This window comes from Lissotriton vulgaris, chromosome 2_1, assembly GCF_964263255.1.
Source record: "Lissotriton vulgaris chromosome 2_1, aLisVul1.2, whole genome shotgun sequence".
NCBI classification, from domain to species: domain Eukaryota; kingdom Metazoa; phylum Chordata; class Amphibia; order Caudata; family Salamandridae; genus Lissotriton; species Lissotriton vulgaris.
The window spans coordinates 1,875,988,450-1,876,001,986 of NC_141687.1; the positions used below are offsets into that span (position 1 = coordinate 1,875,988,450).

At 43.2% G+C, this 13,537-nt stretch overlaps 1 protein-coding gene across 1 annotated transcript in view; it reads left to right on the forward strand.

Annotated features, from left to right (window-relative positions):
* The window catches only part of IGF1R (insulin like growth factor 1 receptor), a 1,159,892-nt gene that overhangs the window by 1,035,478 nt on the left and 110,877 nt on the right, over positions 1-13,537 (forward strand). Inside the window, exons 17-18 of the mRNA XM_086958078.1 lie at positions 6,577-6,806; positions 7,720-7,830. Of these exons, the coding sequence (XP_086814204.1) occupies positions 6,577-6,806; positions 7,720-7,830 (341 nt within the window). The remainder of the gene's footprint in view (positions 1-6,576; positions 6,807-7,719; positions 7,831-13,537) is intronic.

A 13,537-nucleotide genomic window follows, 5' to 3' on the forward strand; every position in this document is an offset into this window, starting at 1 on the left:
AACAAATCATGTTTTGACAAGCCATAATGTGCTTGTAGTTCTGTGAAAGCAAGGAGTTGACCATCCGGGCAAAGATCTCCTAAACGTCAAATTCCCTTCTGACGCCACCTTAATACGATTTGGTCTCAAAAAATCAGAGGAAGTACACCAGCGGCTTCCAGTGGAGTATAGGCATTTATATTTGAGAGACCCAAATGCCGCCTGACCCGCCTCCACACAGCATAGGCGGCTTTCTGAATTTTAAATTAGTTTTTTGTAAAGTAGCTGGGTTCCAGTACTTTAACCAAGCAGCTATTAGCCTCTTCACCAAGCCCGAACTCATAAATCGAAGGGCTATGGCAAGGCAAAGGCCTAGCCCTGTCTCCAACAACCAAAGGGGAAATCAATTGCAAAACTGCAGCCCAATAATAAATCAAGAACTACGGGATGCCCCAACCCCCACAAGTTCTAGGGAGCACCATCTTTTTGTACGCCCTTCTGTGCCTTTTGTAGCACCACAAGAATCTCAAGCTAATGTTCTCAAGTCTTTTTAAAACAAGATGCTGGAAATTCAAGTGGGATGTTTCTGAACATATAAAGAAATTTTGGGCAGCACAAGCATCTTTAAGACATTCGACCTCCCATGCAGCGATAAGTGAAGATCTATTCGCTCTAACGTTAGGTTCACTTTATTTAATACAGGATTCATATTTATTTCAGGGATCTTATTAATTGGTGAGCAAAGCTTAATTCCCAGGTAGGTGGCTTCCGAAACGGTAGATATGCCATCAAGAGGATTGCCCCGACACATAAGATCTGTCTTTTAGTTAAATTTAGCTTATAACCAGACAGGAGCCCAAACTTTAATGCCAGACCTTCAATTATTGGCAGTGCGGAAGCCAGCTGAGTAGTAGCAATAGGCCAGAGCTCTATACTCAGTATTTCACACTTTGACTGGTTTAATATCGATAGAGTGGTTTAGTTTAGACCAAAAAATCAATATGTAAGGCAAATAATAAGGGTGAACTCAGGCATCCTTGTCTTGTTCCGCGGCTAATTGTGAAGAGATCCGATTCTCTACCTGCTAAGCATATACAAGCAGTAGGGAGCTGATATAAGGACTTCACTGCTTGCAACATATCAGGTCCAAATCCCTTCAGGCGTAGAACCTCCCACAAATGTGGCCAAGACACCCTGTCGAATGCCTTCTCGGCATCCAACAGGGTGATTCCGATTGTAGTCTTTGTAGCTTCTGCCCAGTCCATCAACGCGATCACCCGCCGGACATGATCAGCAGTATCAAGGCCGGGAATGAACCCTTGCTGAAATGATGAAACCAACATTGAGATAATCCTTGATAGAAGCCCCGCTAAAATGTTCGGATATATTTTACTGTCGGCGTTAATTAAAGAAATAGGTCTCTAAGAAGATGGTAAGAGAGGTTTGTCTTTTTTTAAGAATACTGTAATTATCGATTTCCGCCATGATAGTGGGGCTATTCCCTTTTGTGCATTAAAAAAAGTCACCAACATTTGTTCTTTTAAGACCGGCAGAAAAGTTCTGAAAAATTCCAGCGGGATCCCATCTGGTCCCACCGCCTTACCGACAGCAAGAGGTAATATTGCTGCCTCAAGTTCCTCACAAGTTATATCGGCGTCTAGCTCTTCTTTTTGTTCGGTAGTTAACTAAGGAAACTCCTTATCCCCCCAGAACTCTGCTACTTTCCCTTCTACTTCCATGGTGTCCTCATTCCTACAAAGATGACTATAGAATTTGCTAAAGATCTCCAACACTTTCGCAGGTTTTGCGTGGAGTTGCCCCTGCTCGTCCTGCATAGTCGATCCTCCTAGCTACCTCTTTCTGCCGTAGCCTTTCAGCGAGTAACCGACCCTAGTTCTCCCCCACCTCATAAAGGTCAGAACGATGTACAGCAATTTGGGCAGCTAGCTTAGTAGCAACATTTTGGTACACCCTCATTTTCTGAACAGCAAGATCGGTCGAGATTTGATCATAATCCTGACTGCCTGCATGAAGTTAGTTTCTAGAAGCCGGAGTTTATTCATCTCATCAACATGTTCCGCCCTTAATCTGCTTTGTTTATTGATGGAATAACTCAGGGTCTCTCCCCGAACTCCCGACTTAAACGCGTCCCATACCATACACCCTGGAGCAGTTTAATTTAATTTAATTTAATTTAATTTAGTTTAGTTTAATTTAGCAATTAAGCTAAAAAAACTCTGCTATCCATTTAGAAATGTGTTCACAGTAGCCATAGTCTACTAAGAGTTGACGCTCGAATATTCAAGGTTTTTTGGGGGATCGATACAGCGATTCTATTTCTTAATATAAAATAATCAGATTGTGGTCAGAAATTATTTTAGGCTAGATGTCAAACCTAGCATTAGTTGATAGTTCTGTAGCTATAAAAAAGTAATCCAGTCGTACATGTTTGTGATGAGGGGCAGAATAAAAGGTATTACCTGGGGCACCCAGTCCTTTCAACCACCAGACGTCTACTAAACCAAAATCATTAAGGAGACCCCTGGTAGCTTTAAAAACGTTATTCTTTTTGCCATCATACCGATGATTACTCCGTATGTCTACATCTCCTCCCGTGTGGAGGTTGAAATCCCCACATAGGATGAATAGTCGCCACAAGGCCATCTATCCTCAATAATCGCCCACCGACCATATTGATCTGCCTCAACGCGCTTGCACTCGCCCCACCCATATTTCTTCAAAATAGCAACCCCTCTTGTGGTCGATCCTTGACGTGTGCAACGCACAAGTTCCAAACCCAGATCTTCTAACCATGCCCTAATGTTCCATACAATGTGTGTTTCCTGAACACACAACAGTTCTACCCTCATTGTTTTAAGAATCTGAGCTATGATCCCTCTTTTTTTCCTGTTATTCAAACCACATATATTCCACGAGCAAATAGCCAATTTGCCCATCCTTAAATAGGAATTGTTTTATCGTAACTGAAAAGCTCAACAATTTCCTTCCCAACATGTTATTTGATGCATTGCTTGCTGCTATAGACTCAAAAAAGCAAAATGATGCTGAAATACATTTATTCAACCATGCCTTACTACCGTTCAAGTGTACCCACCCCTCCACTGTGTTCCTTGCCCCACAACCACCCCGCCCCAACTCCCCCCTCCCTTTTACAACCCCTACCCCCCCCACCCCCCCCCCCCCCGCCTACCCCTGAAACCACCCAATTGGGGCAGAGGGACTGAATAGTCCCTGTTGGTGATGGAGAGAAAGGATTGAGTGCCCCCCGCCCCCGCCCCCTGAATAAAAGAACAGTGTATATTAGAAGAACCTTTATGGCTACAGCAATGGCCTATTATCCCTTAAAGTTCCCCCAAAAATCCTGTGCAGCTATCTGGGAAGTAAATAATAGTGTTTTTTCCTTGTAATAACCTTGAGCTTAAGAGGGGTTTAGTAAGAAGGCGTGCGCCCCTTTCTCTTGGAACGGTGAAATCAGTTGACTCAAGTGCCACCTTTGTTGCACAGTAGTCTGGACACACAAAGAACTCACAACCCTTTGCTCTCCTGTTACGATCCGGCCGCGCTAAATCATATAGGCACTCGCGGAGTAAAGAATTGCTCAAAAAAATCATTATTGCCCTAGGTTTGGGCTCTGCCCCTCTAGCACCCCCCTGCAGCTGAAAAGGAAATCTATGTACCCTTTGTAGTTCAAACTCCCATTTCCACTGAGTCAACTCAGGAAAGGCTTCAACACACAAATCAATTACAAATTGGCGAATGTCTTCCCCTTCTAGTCCCTCGGGGATGCCCAATATGCGCCAATTGTTCCTTCTTGACCTGTTGTCAATGTCAATTAGTTTCCAGTTTATATCATCACAGATCGAATGAAGGGAAGAGACGTCACCCTTCTGTAAAGCAAATTCATCCTTGATTGAAGAGATTCGTCCCTTGGCTTCTCCAATCCTTACTGACAGCTCGGTACAGGACTTAGCCACACGTCGCACCGTGTTCTGTAATTTGCGCACTGCACCCTGGACCCGTAGGCTTCCCACCTTTGTCTCCTCATGGTGTGACATGATAGCCTGATATATGGTAGTGAGGGTAATATCATTATCAGTTTCTCCATAAGTGACGCCTACGCCCCCTCTGCTACCATTCGTCCCATCAGATTAAGGTACAGTAGAGAGATCTAGAATGGGTGACCCTTCGTTACTTATTACCCGCCCAGGCAATGCGTTGAACAAATGATTTACCTCCTGTGTGTTCCGAACTGTACTTCTTTCTCCTCAGCTCTTCTCCTCTTCCTCAAGAGGAGCAGAACTGGCTAAACTTCTATCATCCGCCCAGTCCACACTTTCAGCCTCCGAGGCAATGGAGACGTCGGACATGGAATCAAATCTTCTGCCTGAATCCCCGGAATCCACCTCAATGCACGCCTCTCCAGAGAGGTTTTCACTACCAGTCACAGTCCCTTGAAACAGGTCAGCACAGGGGCCGCTAGAAACGGCCAGAGGAACATCTGGACACAAGTCATTTTGAGTACCAGGTACACCCTCACCTACAGGAGCAGCAATCAAATCAGCAAGGTCTAGGTCAGTTAAAATATAAATCTGCTCGCTTCCACTACTGTCGCCCACAAGGTTTGATTCCTTACTAGGGGAAAGGGTGGCCTGTATTGAGGCAGAAAACTTTAAAGTATTAAGTGCCATGTTTAGAAGAAGTGCTGCTGCTGCTCAAGGCGGTTTGATGTGCCTGCTGCACCTTTGTTTTACCTAACAATTTTTTTTTTAAGATCCTGGCAATCGTTACCCTTGATACTGCCACAACCATGGATTCCACAACACCAGGGGCAAAAGTCGTGTCTTGCTGCGTCTTGGCGATAATTTCAGGTGTTTCCGCACCCGAGGCACCTCGCCCTGTAACCGTCTGCAATCCGTTCTGAGAGACTTGGGCTGCCGGGGGCGCTGCTGACGATGTGTTTGTAGCGGCCCTTTGAGAACCACATTTGTGATGGCGTTCTTTGGACCCATCCTATCCAAGTTGCTCCTGTTCCGATCCAGATCTTTGACAGAGCCCTGAAACTGCTGGCCGGCTACCACAGCTCTCTCCTCCTCCTCCTCCTCCTCCGTGCACCAGGAGGTGACCGCAGACCCGCCGCCAAGGCAATGCCAGCAGAATCCAGCGGTATGTAGATAGAATCTGCGTTTTTGTCGAAATGTAGACAACAGCAGCCTCAGCATTCCGGACTCCTCACTTCATGCTACACGCTTCCTCAAACTCCTTCATGGACATCCAGCAGGCAGGGGGGAGGGTGAAGGAGAGCGCTTGTGTCCTGCCTCACTCGGACACAGCCGTGTTCGCCATCTTGCCCTTGCACTACAGAGGTCTGCACGCAGAATTCTTATTAAAAAGATTCAAACAAAAAAAATAAGTAGTATTTAAATGATGCAAACTAATGTTGCCTTTTCTTGCAATATAGTAGGTTAATATAAAGCTAATAGGGTAGCTGCCGTTGTTAGTTCTTATCATGCTTAGTCCACTTATAAAAAGGAGAAACTATGGCTTTTATAGGGAATGTTGCATTAACAGATATTTGTGAAGCTGTCATATCTTCTTGCCACACATTTACAAAGCATTACTATGTGAACATTCAGGTAGGAACAGAAGAACACGTTTGTCAAACTATATTCAAGCCTCTACAGACACTTCCCACTTAACTGCCACTTCAGAATTTTAGGAGAATAACTTTTCAGTTAATGCACAATATGCGATTTTCAATAACAAATGCAAACACAAAATGTCACTTATCAGTAACACTTAGTTTGCAGCTTGTAGCATTGTACAACTCCCCCACTTTCCTAAGATGGTAAAGTAGCAATTATTAAACATTTCTTTAAGAGTCACTCAACAGCTAGCAGCAGCATACAAACACAGGGACAACTTCATTATAATCTAAGGATAAGAGCGGTACATCACAAGCATCAAACTGAAGCAAAGCTTCAAAGTAAAAGTTTGTAATAGTCAAAGCCCAGCAGCAGATGGCAGGCGGGTATGAGAACTACATCACTACAATCTGTAAACTGAATGTTATAGTTGAGGAATGTTTCCTTATAAAATACTGAAGTCATTCAGTATGTGTTATTTCAGTTTGATCAAAAGCCCAGATAAGTTGCTTATTAACTCACAGTAATTCTTAAGGTTATCCTTTATTAACTAGTTTTATAAAAAGGGAGAGGGTGCGCAGTAACCTGTGCATTTAATATGGAAAATAATTACCTAGTATGTTTTCGTAAGATTTGGGGTAGACTTGTGTTGACTGTTTGCCATATACGTTTGCAAACCCATTTCTCTTTGTCCTGCTTGTGGTTTGGAATTTGCTTACATGAATCTGTGACTTCTAAGGGTTCTTGAAGCATGTGCTTTCTGACAGTGGAAGTCTTTCAATGGAATTAATTCAAAACTGATATATTACATGTGTTCTTAAAAAGTGTGGTCAGCACAGGCATCCATTCATCACTACTCCCATATCTTGGAAGGGACTACTCAAGCTGTTTTTAAATATTTTGCAATAAGTTTCTCTCTTCTGTTATTTTTCAGTGTATGTTCCTGATGAGTGGGAAGTCGCTCGCGAGAAAATAACTATGAATCGAGAGCTTGGCCAAGGCTCCTTTGGAATGGTTTATGAAGGAATAGCCAAGGGTGTTGTGAAGGATGAACCTGAAACTAGGGTGGCCATCAAAACAGTTAATGAGTCTGCAAGCATGCGTGAGAGGATAGAGTTTCTGAACGAGGCATCAGTGATGAAGGAATTCAACTGTCATCATGTGGTGAGTTGAAGGATAATGTCTTATTGACAGATGATTGTTTCATTGGTAGTCCCCCAGGAACAAAGCATGTTTTTTATGGACATAGGCACTTAAAATAAGTTAAAATAACTGTCATTGCTGAATTCTTGGTCAACTTAGTCATTGAAGAGGATGGAAAAGCAACAACCAGTGTGTTATAATGAATGTTTGAAGCTGCCCTACACATTGTGAGCTAAGTGCTGTTACGGGAAACTATGCATGTCATTGATCAGACATAGAAAATGGAATGCAGTATTCAGCACCCAATTCGTTTGCTACCACAATCCACAACTTACACAAAAAAACAAATATTTTCCTTAGTTTTAAAAGGTACAGGGATATTAAATGTGTTGGTCATAGAATGTTATCTTCTTGAACTTTGTATTGCTAACAAATGTTCTGTGTATTTTCCATCAAAAGAAGGAAACATTAAATGTTTCTCATTGTCCAGAGCTTTTTGCAGTTTTCCTTTGTGTTTGCTACCTTTCTGCTTGGCTTGTGGTCCCTAAGTTGAAAGTGAATGAGGACAATGTTACCAATGCCCCAGATAATTTGCGAGGCATGGGTGACATGTGAGGTTCAGAGCTCTGAAGGTGGGTGGAAGTTCATTAACCTTTCATTCATCTGTACAAGGAAGAATATTAAACAATTTGCATTTGTATTGCCACTTTTGATACATCCCAGGAATTTCAATAAGCAAATCTGCTTATAAACACATGCCGCCTGGTCTTCGATGTGTCTTTTCATTGTAACATTTGATAATATTTGTCAAGACCAAATTAAAAGAAATGTTGGCACCCTAGACATTTGTGATTGTCAGCCTTGCATGTATTTCTTCTGAGCTTTGTTCCCACATTGTTCATATTCTCAGTTTTCCAATTCGTCCCTTGTCTAGGTACGCCTTCTAGGCGTTGTATCCCAGGGCCAACCAACCCTAGTTATCATGGAGCTGATGACGCGTGGTGATCTCAAAAGTTATCTTCGATCTTTAAGGACCGATGCCGAGGTTAGTAATGGGAAAGTATCATTTCTGTCCCAGAAAAAAACGTGTTTTTTTAATTTGATTTAGTAATTGGTTGGAGACTAAAGAAACATATGTGCCCGAAATTTGAATAATATGACTGACGTTTTTGGCCCATGCTGCACAAGTAAACCCTTATCATTGCTCGACAACTTATATTTGAATAGATGTTCTCATGACATCTCAGTAACATGACAAAATCAGATCTTACAGTCTTGACCGGTGGAGCATATTAATCTTGTTGTCACAAGTTCTTGTACACTTTTTCTTTTCAATATTCACACTTCCTTTCCTTCCATTTGAACACTCGAAACAGTCCTCTGGCATGTTGAATTCTATTGAAGGAATTTCACATTGGCTGCCCTTTGGCTGTTTGTGCTTGATAGACTGCTTAGCTGTCTTATACACATGGCTGGACTCGATCTTACGGCACTAGAGCTGCTGAAATGCATTTGTGACTGGATCATAAAGTGCATTATGCAGATCGAAGTATGTCTCTTTTAACAAATTACAAACAAAATGTTTGTACTTAGCTAAAAATAGACACTTTTACTTTTTATTGCTGGTGCAGTTTGATTTAGCAGCTGTAAATGTGTAGAATACATAATAGAGCGTTAAAGGATGAAGTGCAGAATTCCATCCTTGGAGTGTGTTATCACTGTATCGGTCCCCCAATGTCCACTGAGGTAATCTGACTCTTGATGTGTTTAGTACAATTGTAGAAAAGTAGCATGTTTTGGTTTCTGATGGCCTCTTGCCGGATTGATTCGTGGAAACGCACATTCACTCACAGGATACTCAAACCCGCTATAGACCCAGGAGGAAAAGGGGCTAGATGTGGAACTGGTGGAGCTAGAGCCTTCAGTGACACCTGATGCCCAAGAAGAACTCTTCTGCAAACAGAGATGGACAATTCCTACAAGACCCAGAGTTGGAAGGGTTGCCGAACATCAACAATGACTCCCCCGACAACGAACACAGATAGATGGACATGCAATACAGGGGTGAGACAGCGTAGAGGGGCCGTTCTCTCAAAGGAACGAGAGGACCCGAGGGGCCGAGGCACAACTAACACATGGAGGGAGGCGGATCGGGTTTCGCATGGCATATGTGCTATATAACTGTTGACTTGCAGGAAGGGTCTGATGGCGATGTTATGTATCTAGCTCAAATGATTGACTTTATGGAATACCTCGATTGTTTACGGTTTGATTTACAATGTACACAGAAAATAAAAATATATATATATTTTCAAAACAATGACTTCCCCGAAAAATGGGGTGGACAAAAGGGTTGCAGTCAATATGGGGTGCAGCTAGAGAAGCTAGAGAAGGAAAATACACATTTGTGTTTCCTACTGAACCCCTCTACCAACACAGAAGAAAAAACAGTTCCATCACATCTTAAAGTGTCCTGGATCAAAAAAGGCCTTTGAAGGACCTTGGGAAGCAAACGCGGTGACATCAAGGGTGGGGAAGAATGCAAGCATTCCTCCATTGACACACCTTACATCAGAGGTCATGTGGGGGGCAGACTCCATTATTGTGGCCACTGCAGAAAAGAAGGCCTGTGCTACCCGTACCATGGGGCCCCACTGCACAGAGAGAGCAATAAATGGAGATGACAGAGTGACAGATGCATCATAACTGTAATGCCCTCCTTAATAGATATGATATCAAGCAGTGGGAAGAAAGGTGGTAGTTGATTCAGTACCTCCCAGAACAATACCAAACCAGAGCAAGGTTCATCAAGGAAGGCAAGGCTATCTCAAATACATGTCTCAAGTCAAGACTAATTGTGCCAGATATGGCAAGCTGGCAGCTGTGCGAGGGCACCACCTTAACCCCTTCGATGCTGATGACGAGCTGAGCTCGTCATCAGCCACGGGTGACGTGTGCGGATGACGAGCTGAGCTCGTCATGTATCGCGGTTAATTGAAAACAGCCGCACAGCGCAAAAATAACTGCAGCAGCGATGCGGTTAAGAAAATATACATAGCTCAACGTCTCAGAGGTACCAGCAGCATTGCTTAATATTCCCTTAATTGGTGAAAATCTGTTTGGTCTGGCAGAGAGCAACTTAACTTGCTGTAGAAAATGAAACAGGACAACAATATTGCCAAATTCATGGGAGCTGTCCAATTCAGTGAACCTTTCTGATAAACCAGATAGTTTCAAGCCAGCTCTGTGGCAATACCCCAGCACAGAAAGGTAACCCTTTCAGGGCAGAGATGGAGAAAGAGGTGTCCTTTGCTAGAAGCAGGGCATCCAAGCAAATTACCTGCCAGCAGGCCTCTCTCCACATTTAATACCTTTAGGGGGCAGAGTTGGAGGTTTCCGCAAAGAGTGGAAAATAGAACCTCCAATATATGGGCTCTAAACATAATGCACCATGGATATTGTATAAATAGAACTTTTAAGATCTCCACCAAACATGAGGCCAAAAGCAAGGTAATGCAATAAGACTACAGCAAGAGGTCAATAGCCTTCTATGTAAACATGCTAGAGAATGGGTCCCTAAAGGACAGGAAACCTAAGCGGTCTGCTCTTTTACTTCATAGTACCAAAGCCATACAACACCCTCAGACCCATTTTAGACTCATGTGCCTCAAATAAATGTAAAGTAGCAAATGTTCAAGATGGTTACTCTGCCTTTGTCATCCTGTGCTTGGAGAAGGCAGCCTATTTGGAAATCCTAGATCCTGTGGACGCCTACCTTCATGTGCCAATGGACAACAAACACAAGAAGTCCATGATGACACTCCTTGAGGACTTTCTAACAGACAGGACAAACCATGTAGCCAGGGGTGAATTTTCATCAAAACAATTCTGTTTGCCTTATGAGGTACCGCAGGGCTCCTCATTGAGCCCAACCCTTTTCAATCTGTATGTTGCCCCTGTGGTCAAACTGATAAAGTCCTTAGGTTTTTTTAGTAGTGTCCCACGACGATGACGCCCAAATTGTGGTGTCAATCTCCAAAGATCAGGAAGAAGTTGGTACCCAGATTCAACTCCTGTATGGTCCAAATAAATCATTGGATGAAAGAAAATTGCTTAAAATTAAATGCGGGTAAAACAGATTTCCTACTGTTGCGAAACAAGTGATCCCTTAGGTCACCAATTTGGTGGCCCCAGAATATGGGACCCTCACTAATACCAGCACAGAAAGCAAGGAACCTAGGAATTATCTTTGATGATAAACTCCACTTTCATCATCAAGTAAAAGCACTCACATCTTCCGTGTTTCATACACAGAAATTAATAAAGAAGATCTGTCCATATATCCCAAAATAGACTACGGAAATGCCCTCTTTATTGGCATTCATAGAAAAGATGTCACAAAAACTCCAAACGCTGCAAAATGTTGCAGCTCGACTCCTCTCTGGAATTCCTATACATAGGTCGGCGGCTCAAGCATTGGTCAATCTGCACTGGCTACCAATTGGAGTTTAAGACCTTGTGCGTAACCTTCAGAGCACTACATAGTTCGGGACCAGGCTATTTTCGCTCAAAATTTGCCTGGTACTCCACGGGCAGAAGGTTGAGCTCCTCAAGAAATACTTGGAATTCAGGGATTTTTTGTAGCCAATAAAAACCTGGCTGTTCACACGTTAGTTTTCAGCAGCTATCAATCTCCCTCTCAGTACTGAACAAAGCAGCAGCGCTAAGATGCCTTCGGGCGCTATACAAAATCAAATGAAATCATTAAAGGCATCTGTATGGCAGCCACATTGTCTTGTCTTCCATACACACCTTCACAAAACATTGTGTGGATAACCATGTGAACAATAAAGTACTAAAGCACCTGTTTGCTTCCTCAAACTCATTTCAACCCAGCCTCCTAAGGGGGCTTGGGATTATATTGCTACATAATTAATGCACAGCACTCAAATCCAAAAAATATTCACACTGCAAAATGAAATAGTTACTTACCTGTAGGAGTGGTTTTACATCTTGGAAAATGTTCTGGATTCATATGCGACCTTTCACCACCATCATCCCCCATCTCCCTCCCAGCCCTATCCCCAGAAATAAGGATGCTTAAGAATAGGACGTCTAAAGAAAAGAGGAAAGGATTGGAAACTGCTTTAAGGACAAAGTTGTCAAAATGAGGGCAAAAAGAATCTGAAGAAGGCAACCATGCAAAGGGTCTTCTTGAGTGCATGTCTGATAAAGGGAAGAGCCAAACTCCAAATGGTCGACACCACCACCCTGTGAAGAAACAAGAGAGACTACACAGAGAATCCAAGAACCAGAAAATTCTTTATGCTGCAAAACGACTTATACAGGTAAGTAGCCATTTAGTTTTGCTTCACTCCAACACTTTTGGTGCATCTTTGGATGTAAGATGTACAGATAGCGGTCCACTGTATCAAAGGCTTCTAGGACACCAAGGGGGAGTAATGCTGCAAGTTTTGTAATTGTGATTATCTTTGCATAGTCAGCTATGTCCCAGAGTGCTGACTATATCATGTTGCCGAGACCGAGACATGACCAATGTGTGTCAAGTACCGTAGGTATCTTAATGTATACTCCTTATGTCTCACATTTTAGCTTTTGTTTTTGAAATAGATGGACAATAATGGCTGGATTTAATGATGCTGTGGTCTGCTCCAATGAACCTTGCTTTAGAGAGGCATTGATAAAGCTATTTGCACTGTGAATAATTCTGCAATGATAACACCTTACTATCCTGATGTTGGACTTTTTAGGTCGAGCCTAAGGCATTGCTTTAGCAATGCTTGTTGGCGAGATTATAGTAGGCGATCTAAAAAGTCTAACAAAATTGCGGATCGGACACAGTGGATGTGAGCACAACCACACGCTCCTGCGCGCGCGCCGCGCTCCACCTCTGCTGCCACTTCAGCTCACCAGGATGCACACCCCCTCGCTCGCCAATGTCCCTCCCACCCTTCCTTTGATCTGAAACGTCACATGATCGCCAGCCATATCACACACCACCATTTGTCTGTACCTCAGCATCAGACTTCAAAAGCTGCCGCTCCCCCTCGTGCACATCACCCACCACCATTTGTCTGTGCCTCGGCATCAGACTAAACAGGCTGCCGCTCCCCCGCCACAGCAATGCCGAGAGCTTGTTTTGTCCGTGTCACCCATCTAAAGACAAACGTTTGCTTTTTTTTTCAGCATGAGTCCTTCTCTTTGTTTAGAGAGCTCACTCACCGATTAGTGTCTCAGATCCATGGCGCACAAATCATTTCTTGTTAAGCTTTTTGGCAGCGCGAAGAGCACATGGAGTAATGGTGTACAGCTTGCATCCCTTTTCCGAGAGAACAGGTAGTATGGAAGACAAACAACGTCTCAACTCGATTTTTTTATTTCCGAAATATCCAGTGTATATAGAATAAAGCTTCATGTTGACTGCATTCGTCTTCATAACACAATTTAAATCACCGTTTCTAACGTGTGACTTTAACGGATTAGCAGTAATTTGTGCTCCCCGACTTACCAATAAGCAGTTAAGTGCATCAGTACTAACCGTGCAGGAACTCTCTCTACCCAACACATCAAAGAGTTGGGAAATCCTTTGATGATGTGCGCGCATTAGCGCGCGCTTCATCAGAGATTTTCCGGGAGCCTAAAGCTTGCCACCATTGTCAAACGTGTCAGCTTAGACCTTGATCCCAAATCAATACTTCCAATACTCCGGGCTCTGGGCTTCCTCTCAGATA